This window comes from Mus caroli, unplaced genomic scaffold (assembly GCF_978045245.1).
Source record: "Mus caroli unplaced genomic scaffold, Mus_caroli_1 scaffold_7, whole genome shotgun sequence".
NCBI lineage: Eukaryota > Metazoa > Chordata > Mammalia > Rodentia > Muridae > Mus > Mus caroli.
Window position 1 is genome coordinate 126,351,210 of NW_028227262.1, and position 17,635 is coordinate 126,368,844.

Below are 17,635 nucleotides of genomic sequence, written 5' to 3' on the forward strand. Positions count from 1 at the left end.
TCTTCATTTAGGCATAACAACTAGGCATGGGGGCTTTGTTGTAGGTATTTGACAAATTTACTATAAAGATAACTAAGAAAGCACTTGACTTAATATCAGTGTTGTCCATCACTCATAGCTATGAGCTCCTAGTCCAAAGGAAATGGTATCGTGCTAGTGGCAGAACTGTACAACTTGCCCGAGTGTTGATTCTGAAACTAGGTGTTTTCTTTGAAGTGTATTTACATGCATCTTCTCTGCATTTTAGAAATGCTTTTCTGGCAGTTTCATTTAATTATGCAAGTTACTGCAAATGTTTTCATAACAGCAATTCACGGGCTTCGTGGTGACACTTCAGCTGTGCAGTTGCAGAGGGTCTCACTACATCATCACCTCCGCCATGGTCGGGAGTTGTCTGCATGTGCTGTTTGTATGACTGGGTGGTCAAAGTGAACCTTACCTCTCTTGACTTTATGTTTCCAGGCCATTTTACAATAAAAGTATCATCTGTTTTAATAAGCTACGTGTTAATATGTGTGAAGAGAATGATTTTCTAAAAGCTTTGATGCCCTGCAGGGGTAGAAAAATTATCATCTATCCAGCTGGCTCTTTTACAAAATACTGAAACCATATTAGCAACTTCTGCTTCCATTTGGAATTGCTCTGAGTTGACGGGCATATGTTTTATTTCCAACTTCTCTTCTACTTTTTTTTTTTCTTTTTCTTTTTCTTTTTTTTTTTTTTTTTTTTTTTTTTTTTTTTTTTTTTTTTTTTTTTGCTTATGTGATGATTTTCCGAAATGTCGAACAGAACAGTGAGTTAATGGTATCTCTGTCACGTTTCTTCCTAGCTAGAGAACATGCATATTTCATGGGGAAACTAGGTAGAACCATTCTACAAGTAGTCCCTCTACATGTAGGCATCATTGGAAGGTGGGGCTGTTTTCTAAAGATCTTCAGTTGTTTTGGCTTGGTCACCTAAGTAAATGTAGAAAGTTTTTCACCTCAAAGATATTCCCAACCTTTACTCCTCTTCAGTCGCTGAAATTCATAAGTCTGTGTAGGTAACTTCCGTAATTATCAGAGCTAACTGAAGCAGATCCAGGTAGGCCAGCATTCACTCAGTACCTAAATTGCCTGTTATCTAGTTTTTCCTCCTGAATCTTAAACATCTATTTTAGTCCAGAAATTCTCATTTTTGTACATCCTCAGTAGAGCATTGGACATGTTATTTGTACAACAGTTGCAATGTCCTCAAACATTCCATTTTATTTAAAGTTGCACATATTTATTACTTTAATTAAAAATGAAAATGAACCCTGACTCTATTGGTATGTCATCGAGAATAGCATATATGAGGGGGTACTCAGAGCCCCTAATTAGCCGGAGCTGAATTTGCCTCAATTACAGTTAGTAAATGAGAGGTTATCAAGTGTGTGTTGAAAGGTAAAGTAGAATGTGTGGCTTAAGCAACAGATCATTACTGAGAGACATTATATAATTATTGGAAATCTACTTGGCTGAAGCTTAAAATAATATTGTTAGGTGTCAAGAAACAGTTGAAAATAATGACCCAAAATGCACTGTTAGCAACCATGGCCTATTACAGATAAAAGATTGAAGAGAACAATAGCACTCTGGCATAGTGGCAAACTTTCACTCTTCCAATTAGACTACTTCCTATAAAAGAAAGTAAATGGAACCTTCCAAGTTCAGGTGCAGATCAACACACTTGTTATGACGTGTTAACTTGGAGTGGTCTCATCCAAATTGGTAAAATGCCAGGGACTCCAATTATGTTCATATAATATAAGGCCCTATACTTAAAGAATGATAGCCTCTTACTGAAATAAAATTCACTTAGTTTAGAAATATGCCAACACTATCTTATGTAAAAAAAAAAACTATTAGTCTGTAAAACACACATACATTTAAAGTGTCTCTGACACTTTAAAAAAGAACCCATATATTATAGTGCCTAGTCTTCTTTCTAGATGGTGCCCTAACCATGAGAAAGGCTATTAAGGGATTTGTGGAACTTGCCATACTTCTTAAGATATTTTTGGCCTCTAATACTTTTTCATCAGTTAAACATCTTAACTGGCCCAAATTTATAGTGAAATGCCCAGAGCTCAATTTAAATAATGGTACCCCTGACTAAGGTACAAGCATGACCATCACCCTAGATTTGTGCCTGTGGTTCTGGGATGCCTAGGAATGAGAACAGCAGCAAACCCCACTATTCCTACATGGCCATATACCATGTTAAGAAGCGTGACCTGTCCCCACTGCACTGCTACTCCTGTTCCCACCTTCATAGACAAGCAGTTTTGTTTCTTGACTTAAACATATGAAAACTAGAAATGGTTTAAATATGCATTAGCCCTGAACACATAAGTATTATCAATTTAGATTTTTAGGTTAAATCTTGAAGTTTCAAAATTCAAAGTGCCCTCTAAAGGTCAAAAACTATTAGTACAAACATTACACTGCTCTTGTTTTTTGTTTTCTTGTTTGTTTGTTTGTTTGTTTGTTTGTTCTGTAAGAGCTTAAACATATAGAACACTTTCTGATTAGAAGAGAAATAGCTTCTACAAAGTATAAATAAATAACAGGACTGTGTTGATAACAAACAAGACTGAGTTTAAGATATGTCTCCAATCCAGGGCTGGGGAAATGATTAAGTTGGTAAGGTGCCTGGCACACATGACTACCTGAGTTCAAATCCCAGCACAAATATTTGGTGAGCACCTTTGGTCCTAGAGCAGACAGGACACCCTTTGGGGTTTGCTGACCAGCTATCTAGCCATCTAACTAAATCCATGAACTTCATGCTCAGTGAAAAATTCACAAAAACATAAGGTGGGGGAGGGACTGGCTGGAAAGAGGGCTCAGTGGGTAAAAGCACTTGATCACAAGCTTAACAGCCTGAATACTGTCCCTGGAACCCACATGGGAAGGCAGATCTGACTTCCATGTGCTCACCATGGAAGGAGAGGGAGAGGGAGAGAGAGAGAGGGAGGAGAGAGGGAAGGGGGAGAGAGGGGGGGAGGGAGAGGGGGAGGGGGAGGAGGGGAGAGAGAGAGAGAGAGAGAGAGAGAGAGAGAGAAGAGAGAGAAAGGGGGGTAGCCCTTATCTCTTCGAGCTTTCAGAATAGTTTTACCATTTTTATTCTTCCAAATAGATGCTTCCAGCACTGTGGGTGATGTGCCATTATCCTCTTACATCTTTCTCCTAGTCAGAGAAAATGAATGATTTGTTGGTGTCCTCCAACTCTGAACTTGTGTCTCTTTTCAAAATGCTTCCATGAAATCCCATGTTTCAACCATACCTCAGACTTACAAAATTTGAAATAATAAAGTCACATTCTGGGACTAGTCCTCTACTGGGATGCCAGAAATCCGAGTTCTAACCGCAGCCCTTTCATTAATTGTGTCAGTGATTTTCCAATGTCTGCCGTAATAGTCAGTTTAGTTAGTAACAATAAACTGAAAATCATCCAAAAATTCAAATCGTTTCTGAAAACCAGATTCTTAATCCGAAGATGGCAGTGTTTTTAATTTGGCTGTGGTGGTAGAAACACCTTGGTTAGCTGCATCAGGATACAACAGGGTAACTTTTTTTTTTTCATCCTTTTCTGTTAATTGAATGAAAGCCAAGTGTCCTAGCTAAAAAGCAATAGCAAGTGCAGTGGATAAGTAGAAAAGAAAGCCTATGTTTATTAAAGAACAGCTGGGATCAGTAGGGTGGCTCAGTGGATAAAGGTGACTGCCTCCAAACCAGACAACCAGAATTCAGTTCCAGGAGCCACATGGTAGATGGAGAGAACTGGCTCCCATGAGTTGCACTTTACTCCACATGTTGGCTGTGGCACTCACACACACCCACCCCTCCAGAGTCCAGCAATCCCTTTTTAATGCTGCCTATGATTCTTCCTAGACGGAGTATCTACTTACTTTCCCAGGCTTCAGGGCATAGATAGAGCATAAGCCACAAGTACCTCTGTGCCATGAGAGAGCCTGGGACATTCATGGAGAGTATTGGTTCTCTCAGCCAAATAGTACAGACAGGAAGTCAAGACTGACATCCCCCAGTAAAAGCCACTAGGGTGCTCTCTACCATAGCTTCCTAAAATCCAAGGCCTAGAGTTGAGATGAAAGACTCAGCAATGCACATCTTATTTCCCAGGAAACCAATGCTCCCCAGTTCTCTAAAGCTTTGTGCATCTATTGGGCATGCCCAACAGGAATCGCCCGAACAACCTCGTTTTGGTTTTCCTGTTGCTGAAGGCACACCAGGGTGCAGTACCTAATTGGTGAATCATGCAGATTAAGCATTCTCTTGTGTTATAAGCTGATTAAATACTTAATTGTTGAGGAGATTCATCTCTATGAGATTTTTATTAAAACATTGTTGTGATGTCTTATAAAAATTAATCAGTTATACTCATCCAAGCGGTTTTATAAAGGATTCATTTCCAAAGACATGGCATGAAAAGAATTTTTCCTAGTTCAACAACAGCAAGAAAACAGCAAATCTCAATTAAACATTTTAAGCCAAACTAACCTTTATACTATAAATAGATTCAGTAACCTAACTGTATTATCATCAAAAGCAAAACATGAAAATAACACAAGGAAATATGATTTCTAAATGAAATTAATTTTGTTCATAGAGTCTCTTGTCTCTGGACTCCTCAATAAGGAAGGCGGAGACATAAATGCTCAGGATGTTTTTATCCAGACTGTCACACCATTGCTTAAATGTTTTGGTACAAGAGTTTATTTATGCTCAGTAACATCAGTACATCAGAAGAACTGCTCCTAACTTGCATAAAGATTCAACTTGTTACTATGTCAATGTCCCAAAAATAATTTAAATCAACAAAGCATAGATAAAAGTGACTCCTGAACTGGGTGCGATGGTACATACTTGTAATTTCAGCACTCACAAGGCCAAAGCAGGGGGACCTAAAGTTCAAGGCTACTATGGATGGATAGATAGATAGATAGATAGATAGGTAGGTAGGTAGATTATAGATGATGGATAGATAGATATGCGTACATGCATAGATACATAGAGATAGGTAGATAGATAACAGATAGATTATAGATGGTGTATAGATAGGTAGGTAAATAGATACATAGGTAGATAGATATTCCATATATGTGGCAAGACCTGAGAGAGAGAGAGAGAGAGAGAGAGAGAGAGAGAGAGAGAGAGAGAGCAGTAGAAAAAACTATAAAACTTTCTTTTTTTTTAATTAGGTATTTTCTTCATTTACATTTCCAGTGCTATCCCAAAAGTCCCCCATACCCTCCCCCACCCACTCCCCTACCCACCCACTCCCACTTCTTGGCCCTGGTGTTCCCCTATATTGAGGCATATAAAGTTTGCGCGACCAATGGGCCTCTCTTTCCACTTTGCTCAGCTATATTGAGAATTGACAGTGCACATCTTAAACCATTATCTTTTGGTGAGGGCTTTTTCTTCCTGTAAGCAGCCTTCATAAAGAGTACGGGATGAGACTGAACCCAGTGAAAACTGTCTCTGTCAGCTTACATCCATTCTCTTACTGAAAATCTCTTCTCTTATATGTGAATGTCAACTTAAAAATAGCATCTTCCCTCATTCAGTGATCTTTTGCTTTCAAATTCCTGGGCAGTTGTTCTAGGGTCTACCTCAATCGACATAGATTTTTACTGCCAAAGATCTTCTTGGCTGTTCTGTTTCCTCTGTAAAAGGTAGACCAATGTAAAGCATTCTGCCTTGGCCCATTGTGCCCGACCAGGACTTTCTAACACCTCTCCAAAATTAAGCGCTCCAGGACCACTGTGTCATAACCGCTCCCCTTCTCCATCAGGAGAAAAGACAATAGTCACAAGAGCAGCAGGGTCTCTGAGGATCTCTGAAGAAATGTATTTCTGTTCTTAGGCTGTGCACCTTTTCTCTGCCTCACTGTGTGCTAAAGGTAGATTTTAAGTGTATGGTCTGGATTGTATAAGCAGTGTCTTGCTCTTCTCAGTGCCCTCAGAGCCACTGCAACAACGCTCTCCCTCCTCAGCCTCTGTAGATAGGGCTCAGAGCCTACTCCTGACCGCTTTCCCCCCTCAGACTTTGTTGTGCTTTAAATGGTGTTCTCACGTTGCAGCGGCCTGGCTGTCTTCTTCACTTGCGCGAATAATCCTCATTTTAATGTTATTATTTGTAAGTGTAAGAATTTATTGAAAAAGCATCCACTTTTGATGTACAGTGGATGCCAAAATAGCTTTGGCAAGCCCGGGCACTGTTCTGGGAGGCCAAAGGCCCTCATTTGAATCTAAAGCCGCAGCTGAATTAAACCGGGGGAAACTTGAGATAAGCGTGCCTAATTGCCTAAGAGAAACTCAACAAGGGGGGAAAAATGTAGCTTGTTGATCTTATTTCTTTGATAATTCAAAAGAATCGTCGGGACATCCGTGGACTCCTTAAACTTCGGGTCTTGAAATGTGATCAGGGTCCACAGTTGTCACTTGGCACATGCCCAGAAACACACATCTTTGCATGAGGCACCTGGACATCTGTGGCGGCGCTGGCAGAATCAGCTAATTAACAACACAGGCTTAAACAGGCACCTCATCTGGCGGTGCAGTTAGTTGCCTGATGGTGCTCAGCAGGATTTGGTAGTGCTTTTTATTTTTCTATCCTAATGGTCTGCCGCCCGCCTAATTTTACTTTATTGTCAGCCACTACTTACCGCAGCTTGGGGCCCTCCCAGGAGGCTAAATTATTATCAAAGGATTAGGGCCACGTAGCCTTGCAGTTCTGACATTTCTGATTACTCGTCTATGCCAGCACACTAATTAGCTGTGACTAATTAAGAAAAATGCCCCTGCCATAGAAAACCATTTAAAAGAACCGAGAAGGAGAAAAGCAATTCAAAAGCTGAGCAGTTGGGCTTTGCTGATGCTCTTTAGATTTCCACCAGAGTCTTAACTCACCTTTAATTGTGCTCAGAGTTTGTAGGGGAGGGGCCACTTGCAAACTGATGGGAGATTTTTTTTTTTTTTGCTTGCATAAGAAAAAAAAAAAGAAGAAGAAAAGAAATGTTGCTGATACCATAAGATGTCTCAGCAGTGCTGGGACTGCCTCGGACACACAGAAGGTGACAGGGTTTTCATGTTGAAGAAATGTTTCTAAACATCATTTGCAGAACTGTACATCTCTAGCACACATCGAAGCTGCTGGCAGAGCCTTGATGGATAGATGGATTGCTGCTGAAGAAGCTAAAGCAGTGTTGAGTGTATGCACCAGTGAGGGATGGGTAATAAGCCATAGGTGGAACCATACCGAAGTAACTTAGTGTTGGTTTCCTCTTCTGTCACCTTAGGCTTGTCTGGAGGGTTGAACTTACTTACATGTAGAGTCTGGTGCATACTGGCTTCTGACAGCTCACTTGGCATGCCTGCACAGCATCTTGCCTCTGGTGGCTTATTACTGAAATCCCCCAGCTCCCCTAAGACCAGCATCTCTACCAATTGACCAGTGCAGTGTTTGCACAGAACTCTCCTCACTTTCAACTCCCAACTTCATAAGCAAATAACACAAATGGCTTCAAAGCCAATTTCTGTGGTAGTGTTTTAGATTCTCTCTCTGAGTCAGCTCCCTCTCAGGGTCCTTCTGCAACCCCCTCTGCAGGCTTGACACCACTTACTGGCAAGCACAGCGGTGTCTGCTAGAGGTTGTCTATAGTATTGACTAAATCCAAATTTGAAAAAAAAAAAGATCTGTGAGGCAAAGTAGCCTTTTGGCAAAATCAGCATTCCGTCTAGTTATTGAATGATTTGTCAGAAAGCTAATTTTAAGAATAATTCATAAATGTGCTTATAAACAGTTAACTTACCAAGAGTCTATATTTCCTGATCTCAACCCATGCCTAGAATAGGTAAAAATCTCTATTTCGATATCTTAATGTAGGCTAATCACTTGGTTTAAAAAAGGAAAGTTCCAACATGCATATCTTCCAAATTCTTCATGCTGCATTTTAAACGTACTTCCCCTTCCCTCTCACTGGAGAACAAAAAGCAGGGACCAGCGTACTCTAAGCAATAATCCTTCCTATGCATGAAGACTGTTATTAAGGCACCTGTCATACATGTCTACTCCTGGGAAAATAATCCTTATTTGTTTAACTTCTCCTCATAGGCCCCTTTCCTAGCCCTTTAATCATTGTCATGGCTATGCTTTGAAATTTCTCAAGGTGTTCACTGTCATGGATAGAGTAGAGATAAATAATATGCAGTATCTGAATGCGGCTAGACAAGATTCCTTCAGACCTTAGTCTTACATACACACTCTGATACATAGCTCTACCACATGTACACTGTTCCTTCTCCTTGAACTTATTTCTACTACTATAGTTCTTTCTGTTGACTTTCCTCTCCTCTTAGCCACTCCTATCCGCCCTTATTTCTTGGTATAGAATACTCTGTGAGATGTATATTGTGCACACAGAGAATGTAGAAGACAAACCTATCCCACTATTCGATGCCCATGTGGAGAGAATGGTGGTGAACATCGGGCATCAAACCTTAGATGCTAACTTTATGACACGTCATTGGATTCTAATTAGAAGATGCTCCAACCTCTCTTTTTACCCAGTATTTTTATTTAGCCTGCATTTATTGATCACCTCTAAAAATCATGCCATGCAAACAGCTAGAAGCCTGATGCCAACCAAGTACCTGCCCTAAGGGAATTTATGTTTTAAGAGCACACAGCTTTTCATGAGAAAGAGTTTATTTCCACATAGAATGCTTTACTGTTTTGTCTTCAGAGTAGATACTCTCAGATATATTTACAGATGGAAGCAATGCAGGACAAAACTGAGTATCTCTTCAATCTACCAAATAGTAGTGATTTCTCTATGTTTCATGTAGATGACTAGAAAACCGCCACAGATTTAGGTCCAACACAGTTCATACCTGAGCTGAGTGTCTCTCCATCAACTGAAGGGACCAAAATCTCACACCATGGTCTTCCTTCTCTACCCTCCCTGGGTTCTTTGCTCAAACTCCAAGAGAGCTCTTGTGTGTCCTTGAAGAGAAATCCACACTATTTCAGCAGCAGCAGCAATAGCTCACAAAGTCAATGGGTATAGACATTTCCCACATGTGTTGCCTTTCCAACTCCATCTTAAGAGATGCCCCAGAGCCTCAGATAACTAGAAGAACAGGTCTCTGGATACCCATAAGCATTCTGGAGAGTCAGTTTGATACTTGGGTGACTGTCTTAAAGCCAGTCTAGAGCTGAACACACCTTAGCACACAGTGATAGTGTAACTCTGTGTGTATGAGTGACCATAAATGGGCATGGAATTTTTTTTAGTTTGTAATACTTCTGCTTCAGTCATCAGCTAATGTGAAACGACTGTCACCATTTAAGCTCCATTTTACTACTCTGTACCATTAGATAAATACAATTATTTCCTTGATAACTCCAACAATTTTAATGCCTATTGGATTTTTGCAGTACAAGGGTCGAACCCAGGGCCTCATGCCTGCAGAAATAGCACTCTACCAACGGAGCAATTTAATAGGTCCCTATTAAATTCTGTTTCTATTAATAAAACATGATTCAAAACAGCAGTGACTCTGGCTCTGACACAATTATGTCATTTTCTATAGAAAAGCCTTACCACTATTTTGTATATACAAATAGAATTCTGTATTTCTAAATAGAAAAAAAAATCTACCAACAAATTTATAATGTATGCTATGTTCCAGACACTCTGCCAGGGCTAAAGATAGCAACCCAAGTAAGGTTCTGTGAATACCTTGTGGCTGCTCACACCCTGTGGTAGACTTGTAACACATGGTGTATTATTATTATTATTATTATTATTATTATTTATTATTATCACCTGGCTAGGGTATAAGAAGCATATAATGAGAGCGTACCCAATTCTCCCTGGTTGTTTAAACAGTACTGTTTTCAAAGCAGACAATGAGGAACTGCATCTTCAATACTGATATGTATACATATAGCCAGGGAGATGAAGTTGGTAGTCCAATTCCAGTCCAGTGGTGCTGGCAAGCTGAGAAAGCAAAGGCACAGAGAAACCCAACATAAGGTGGAGCCATTGGTTCTATGGTTTGCTGCGCACCCCCTGTGGGAACTGACCAAGACTGAGGCAGAAAGGCAGCTGCTTACGCTTTTCTCTGTGAACTTTGAAGACTGGATTTTGGGTTGTTTCCCATTCTCTATCTTAAAAATCTCAGGTAGGAAGACCCTCAGCCAGCATATTCTCAAGCTTAGATCTTATCTTGAAATGAAATCATACCATTTAAGTAGCAATTCCTGAAGATAACTGTATCCTCCTTTAGGTCTTATGTTATTGATTTAAAATACAATATTAACTAAAATTTTATATGCAGTGTGTAACTTGTCATCCAACCAGGAAAAACAAAACAAAACAAAACATCGCTGTAACACCCAAGAAAATCATTCTTAAATGATTTCTGTGTCCTGGACTGTTGAAAACGCTGTTGTGACTAAATAACCTACTGATTTCTGCCAAACCATTAATTTGTTTTGTGCAAATAGTAACCAAACCAGTGTGGCTCCCATCATTGGGTCCTAAGCAGAGAAGAGTGGAATAACTGATTTTTACATTTTCATCACTAGCCTTTTAGCATCAGGTGAGGTACAAAATAAACATGCAGAGGCAGCTGCCTACTTTAAGATAGTAAATAATATAAAACAATACCTTTTATGTAGTGTAGCAAGGCTTTTAAGTGGCATTGAGATGAAGAGGGTCTGGCACTCCAATGACAAAGAAGTTTGTTTCTGCATTCAGAAAGTGTCTAGTAGATGCCAGCACTCCCTGCTTGGCACATTTTACCTTTTTCTTCCTTAAATAAACCTGGCATGTGGAAGGAGTAAGCAAGAAGGTCAGGAGTTCAAGGTCACCCTCAACTGTATATAGAGTTTAAAGCCATTCTAAACTTCATGAGAACCATTCTCTAAATATGTAAATTAGCAAAGGAAAGGCTCATAATTTGCAAAATATCAAAGTGTTATGTCATACTTAAAACAAAAGAAATCCTTCTGACTATTCAACATCAAAAAGTGTGCATCATCTGTGCTTAAGAAACAAACAGAGCATGCAGAAAGCCACATGTATTGAGTTCTCCTATGCAGATCTTTTTTCTGTTCACTGTTTTGTTACACTTTTAAAAATAGGGGGAGTGTAGGGGGGTTTTTGTTTTTTGGTTTGTTTTTTTTTTTGGTTTTTTTTTTAGTATTTGTAAACATCAGGCAATAGGGCAAATTAAAAAAAAAATCTTTGCAAGGGTAGCTTATGTAAGAGTCTTGTAACAGTCACTTGATTGTCCTAAAGGAATATGGTTCTTCAAAGAATTTCCTTACCTTGCACATTTCATTAGCAGATTTATTGATACGTTTGTTGTCTGAGAGTGTGGATTTCTTCAAATTGCAAGAAACTGGTGAACATCTTTGAAATGGTTGAGAACCCCATATATCTGTGCACAGTACTGTGTCATGATCAGTGTGCAGCCACCAGGAATTAAAGGGGTTGGTTTCTTATTTTTATACTAGAAGCTTCAAATTGCCTTAAAGAATTGGAATTCTTTTTGGCTAACAGTACAGAAAACTAGCTTGTTTTCAAAAAGGAAATGAAGTAACAATTATAAACTTAGACTTTGGAACCAAAATGTAAATTAAATATCGTATAAGATGTATAGCTCTGAATAAGAAAATTATTTAATCTGAATCCAGTGTTCTACTTAATTAATATGCAAATATGCAAAATAGTAAATAACACCTACTTCATCAAAGTTAATAGTTGACCTTAGTTCATTTTACTTGTACATCATATAAAAAGTGTTTGATGACTTTATGATCAGAATTATAATCATACTATAAGACTAGAAAAGAAGTTCACATAGTAAAGCGCTTGCCTAGCATGCGCAGAGCTCTGGGTTTGACCCCAGCACAGTGGTATAGAAGGGAGAATCAGAAGTTCAAGTTTACCTGTGGCTACATGGCAACCTCAAGGCCACCCTAAAATACAGAAGACCCTATGTCAAAATAATGAATAGTCATATAAAATAACAGCAATAAAAGTGACAATGCAAACTTCTGTCACCCTACTCCTTTTATTACACTTCATTGTTTCATTCCTGTGTCTGTGTTTTATTAAGAGAGAAAATGGATTTAAAAACAAAACAACAAATAGTAGAAAGCTCTAGAACTCAAAACTTTCTTGCTTCTTTATCCTGAAAGAATAAAGCAGTATCCAAGCCCAAAAAAAAAAAAAAAAAAAAAAAACCCTGAAAGAATGAGAATTTGATAGTTTAATTTTTTTCTTTCAGTTCAGTCTTTGTGCCTTTTCCTGAAACAATCGATCTGATTTTACAATGTTTTTCTCCATTTTGGGGAATAGAATACAGAGTCTCAGGCATGGTAAGCATGTGTTCTGCCTTGAACGGTGCCCCCAGCCCCCAGATGACCAGCATTTCTGCAGGGCTATTGGTTTCTTCATCTGTACCGCCTCATACAGGTGGAGAATCTGAGGCACTGACAATTCATCAGACCAGCTCACTTGAGCAGATAGATTAAGGGGCTAGCACTGCCTTCCTTCTGCCCTCCTTCCCAGGGCCTGTTTTCTTCTGCTCTGGTATATGAGCTCCAGCCCTTAGCTACCATGGCCAGGAGATGCTCTGTATCTGCCCCATCCTCCAGGACCATCGCTGTGCCTAATTGACAGTGTTAGCATGTGTCAGTTGGGCCAAGCACATCCTCTGTTTTCAGCTGTAATATGTTGGTTTGGGTTTTCCTTAAAACAGCCCTTCATCCTTTTCCAAGCCAACACACAGCTGTAAAGGGCTCTGCCTGAGACTTAAAATCATGTCTTGACATCTGTTCTGTGAATCTGAATATGATAGTTTTGGTGGGATGCCTTGAATTAGGGATGGGGGTGGCATTATTGTATTACATTTACATTAATATTACATTTACATTTGAGTGTTTAGAAATGGGAAGTGAGTGGAATAGAACCATAATTTAGTTATTAAGTAGATGGGCTGCTGGCAGAAGTAGCAATGGGTAGCCAATAGAGCATGCATGTTTTCAGTGTGCTGCTAAAACTGTAGAGCACCAGTGTTTATAAATTTTTGTTTCTCTAATAGTGCCACTAAGTGGTCCTAAAGGGTGGCTTATAGTTCTCACTCATACCAAAGCCTTCAACATTCATATATATATATATATATATATATATATATATATATACATATATACACACACACACATTCTTTAATTCAATTGAGCTACTGGATTTTAAAGTTTACATTTCTTAAAATGAGATTTTGTGGGGTTTCTTCCCTTTCAAGAGAGTAATTGAGCTCTTTAAAAAAAAACAAACAAACAAACAAAAAAAAACCTTCTCTTGAATAAACACTGCTCACTCTGGAAATTTAGCCATCCATCAAACCTTAGTGCCCTGAAAGGTGTTGGCCCTTCCTTCCTTCCTTCCTTCCTTCCTTCCTTCCTTCCTTCCTTCCTTCCTTCCTTCCTTCCTTCCTTTCTTCCCTTCCTCCCTCCCTCCTTCCTTTCTCCTCCTCCATTCCTCCTTCCTTCTTTCTTCCTCCTTCCTTCTTTTCTTCCTCTTTCTTCCTTCCTCCTGCCTTTCTTTCTCCACCCTCCTCCCTTCCTTATTTCCTCCTCCTTTCCTTCTCTTTTCCTTCTTCCTTCCTCCTTCCTTCCTTCCTCCTTTATTCCTTCTTTCTTTCTCCTTCCTTCTTTCCTTTCTGGGTTTTTTTTTAAACCTATTGAGACAAGCATAGCTGGAGAAGGATGAAAATATACCAACTAGTTGGGCCAATTCGTAATCAATAAAAATCTAAACACTTAAGCAGAAAACACACCACAGATCTGTGCCATGCGACGCGGCTATTTTTGCTTTGCCATCATCATCAGAAGCTGCATTCTGCCAGAAATCATTTGCTTGAAGCAGCCTCAATATATAGCCCCTATGGGGTCTTGTGATTCAGATTTAGGAATATCAGCCCACAGAGGGTCTAAAGGCATTGTGCATTAGTATGTATTGAGACCTCGTTCCAGGTGGCAAGCAGCTGGACTTTTGAAAAATAAAACTTCCAAAATAAATGTGAAGTGCTTGTTCCCAGGCTATAAGTGTTATACTTAATGGAATCATCCTCCAAATGTTATAAATGAGGCCAAAGTGGGGGGGAGGTTTGTGCATATTTAATATATTTGTTTTGTATCTCCTCTAGTCAACAGAATAATGACATTCCTTAACTACTTCTCTTTAACTTGCACGAAGAAAGCACGGTATGTTGCTAAATCTCTTTTCACCAGCTCTGCGGAGAAACAACTTTAATCCTTGTTAGAAAATTGCCGAGTCTGAGGCTGACAAAGAGCTCATGCTTGTTCCATTGTTAGTGCTCCGGGGCCCCAAGAGCAGAGCCCTTTACAGCTGCGTGGATCCCGCCCGGCTCAGCTGCACTATTTAGGAGCGGAGGTTTGTCAATTTCTATTGACAATGGAGAGAGATTTTCAGGGCCTGTAGCAGTGCCGACACGGTTGGGGATCAATGCCAGCCATTCAGGCTGCACCCTCTTTCATTGCTTTGGTTTGTTAATTCAAGACTAAAGGTCCACGGAGGGGGTTCAGGGTGTTTAAGAAAGCTGATGAACTGCGAGCGTTTATGGCCCTGGTGTGGCAATTTCCATAGTCAGTGGCAACTCCTGGCACTGAGGGAGCTTGTGCCCCTGTTGACCCTCTTGTTATTAAAAATGCACAAGTGCTGCGTTTCTCAATATTTCCACACTCCCTCGTTGTCAATACCACCTTCTGAGCCCTTCAGCTTGTTGCTTGCTCTAAAGATCTTCTTAGATTGGGTTTGAAAACTTCACCTTAAACACTAGATTAGACTGATGTTCTGTTTTCCGTGCTCCTGTTGATTTGTTGAACCTTCCCAGGGCTGGAAAGCAAGTAGCAGCTTGATGGGGAGACGGGCTGCTAATATGATTTACCAGTCTACAGTCATGCACAATAAGTGTGAATAAATACAAGGGTCTCACAGAGTCAGCCCTAGCCTTTCCTTCCCTTGTCTTTTGCTTTAAAAGAGATATCTCAAGAAGATGAAGTGAGTGAGTGGTGCATGCCCTTGCAGGAGCTGAATGAACCATGAAAGGAAAAAAAAGGAGCTTTTTTTTTTTTTTTTTTTTGTTAAAGTGGCAGACTAGTATCATGCATTGCAGTAGAGAGAGAGGAAAAAATGTAAAATATACAGTTACTGCTTTATCCCAGAGTAGACCAAAGCAAAGGATATATGGGAAGGAAACCACCATTGCGGTTGTGCCTTCCTGGGAGTCCCTGAAGTGAACAGCAAATAGACAAGTGCCTTACTTAGTAAAATTAACTTTCACAAAATGAAGAGGATTTTTTTCCTAACGTCTAACATTCTGACTCTGCTGCATAGTCACTCTCTCAAGTTTTGGGGGTTTGGTTTTTTTTTTTTTTGGTTTGTTGGTTTGTTTGTTTTTTGTTTTTGTTTTTGTTTTTTTTCTTTCTTTGTTTCATGCAAAGGCTTGCTTGGGTTTGATTTGATGAGGCAAAGGAAGCGTACCCAATTTGGACTCTCCTCAAAAATGAAAAGAAAAATGGAGAGGGTGAGCTACTGTATTTTCACCCCTTAGAAAAGACATATTAACTCCAGCACCAGAAGTATCAAACTGCAAGAAGTTCCTGTGTGGTGGCTTTGTTGGGGTGGGAAGAGGAGGGCTCCAGTTTCCTCTCAGGCAGGAAAGTTGCAATGGAATGATATTATCATTAGCTTGCTCTTCCATGGCCTCACAGGCTAAGCCCTCACTCAGCCCTAAGCCACTGCTGTCCCTAGTCAATCCCTCAATTCAGCCACAATTATTCTTCAGTCTGCCTTGACGTAAATTGAAAGCATACGTTCTGAACAGATAGGATACCATTTCTGAGATATGTTGCTTCTAGATGGAGATATTTGCCTCCAAGGGAAGACTGAGGAAAAATGGCTCAACCTCTTCCTTAACTGCCAACATGTTCGCCTCTATTGCTCTCGTCCCATTTAGATTATTTTATTCCCAAGCTCATTTTCTCTTAATTTATAATTTGGGTACTATGTTAGAAGTGTTAGATTAATAATAATGCCTGTGTTCTGTTAAATGTCCTTTCCATTATAACATCATCATGAGCATCATTTATACAGGACAGGAAATTTAAGTTAAACTAATTTCAAATGATATGAGGACTTCTTTTAAAAACATAAAGGTGCACGTTGAGTGGTTTTAAGGGAGGGCTTCACTTCTTTGAGTTTTATACAACTCAGCATGTACAGATACTAACATATTAATGCTGCATTGTGCTAGTCTTTATATGATATATAATATTTTCTCTCCTCCAACAGGAAATTTTTTTTTTCTATCCCATACCAAGAGTAGAATTTTTTAAAGTTTAGCCCCTTTTGACAGCATTTTAGGTTCCAGAATATCTACTCAGTGTGGTATAGGAGTAGGTTCTTAATGCCATATGCTAATTAATTATTTCCAATAATACCCAAGTGTTCAGCTATTTTAAAATACAAGCAACTAAGGCTAAATAATTTGGGGGAGCAGGGAAGTGAATGTAGAATTAATGTCAGAAATAAAAGGTAGCATGTATCCATAAAAGACTCTGAGACCACGTATCCGCTGAAGCACCGCAGCAACTAACTAGTAATGTAAAGTTTATGAGTGTGGGTATCTCATTTTATAAAACTTTTAATACTAATTGGACAGTACTGAAACAGTAAACAAAGGATTCATTAGGAAAGAACAGTGGTATTTAACTCTCAGTCTACTCCAAAATGTAAAACAGCATTGTCTGTAATCTCTTTGGTCATATTTAGTAAACCAGCTCATTTTAATTTGCTTGTCACATTTTAAGCCTGCATCTTCAATAGAGCAACAAATGAATAGAAATAAAAGTATGTGGCTAATTCATTTCCTACTTAAACTACCATTTCTGACTCTGTTACATCGTATCACTATTAAATCGTCAATAAACCCAAGCCTGGATGAATTTTAGACTTGTAGAACTTAGAAGTTAAATTTTACTGTGTTGTTATATGGAGGAAAATAAGATTTAAAAAAAAAATATGTGTCTGGATACCTAAAAAAACAAATGCATATGTGGTGTGTTGTCATATTTATGTATGCAAACAGCACAACACACACAAACAACTCTTTCAAAACACTTCTCTCATTTTGTAAATGCCAAATCAATATTGATATTTCTGTTACCCAATGAGTGGCGGCATTATTACACCAGTACCAACACCTGGCTCTGTCACGTAATCACCATCACTGAATCTCTTAGAATGTCACAATTAATATCAGATGCCTGTTTTGAAAATAAGAGACCAAAAGAAATCTTTTTATGCTTTATTTTTCTGCTCAGTGTGTATTATATTATACAGGGCAGGAAATTGCTGCCAAAGAATTGCAGGGTTTCCCCCCCCCTCAATTGAGTTGTAATAAATGGAAAAAAAGATGAAGCCTCCAAGATTACTTGCAAAGCAATGTAGATCTTTTCTTTTCATGATTTGGGTGACAGTGTGTGCT

General features: G+C 39.2%; 1 protein-coding gene across 9 annotated transcripts in view; it reads left to right on the forward strand.

Annotated features, from left to right (window-relative positions):
• Positions 1–17,635, forward strand: part of Cadps2 (calcium dependent secretion activator 2) — a 558,168-nt gene that overhangs the window by 532,883 nt on the left and 7,650 nt on the right. Inside the window, exon 29 of one of the 9 annotated variants that reach the window (XM_085840791.1) lies at positions 308–597. The exons of the other annotated variants lie outside the window; for them this stretch is intronic. Within the exon in view, the coding sequence (XP_085696917.1) occupies positions 308–415 (108 nt within the window). The 3' untranslated portion in view covers positions 416–597. Of the gene's footprint in view, positions 1–307; positions 598–17,635 lie in introns of those variants that run through there. 9 annotated transcript variants of the gene reach the window in all.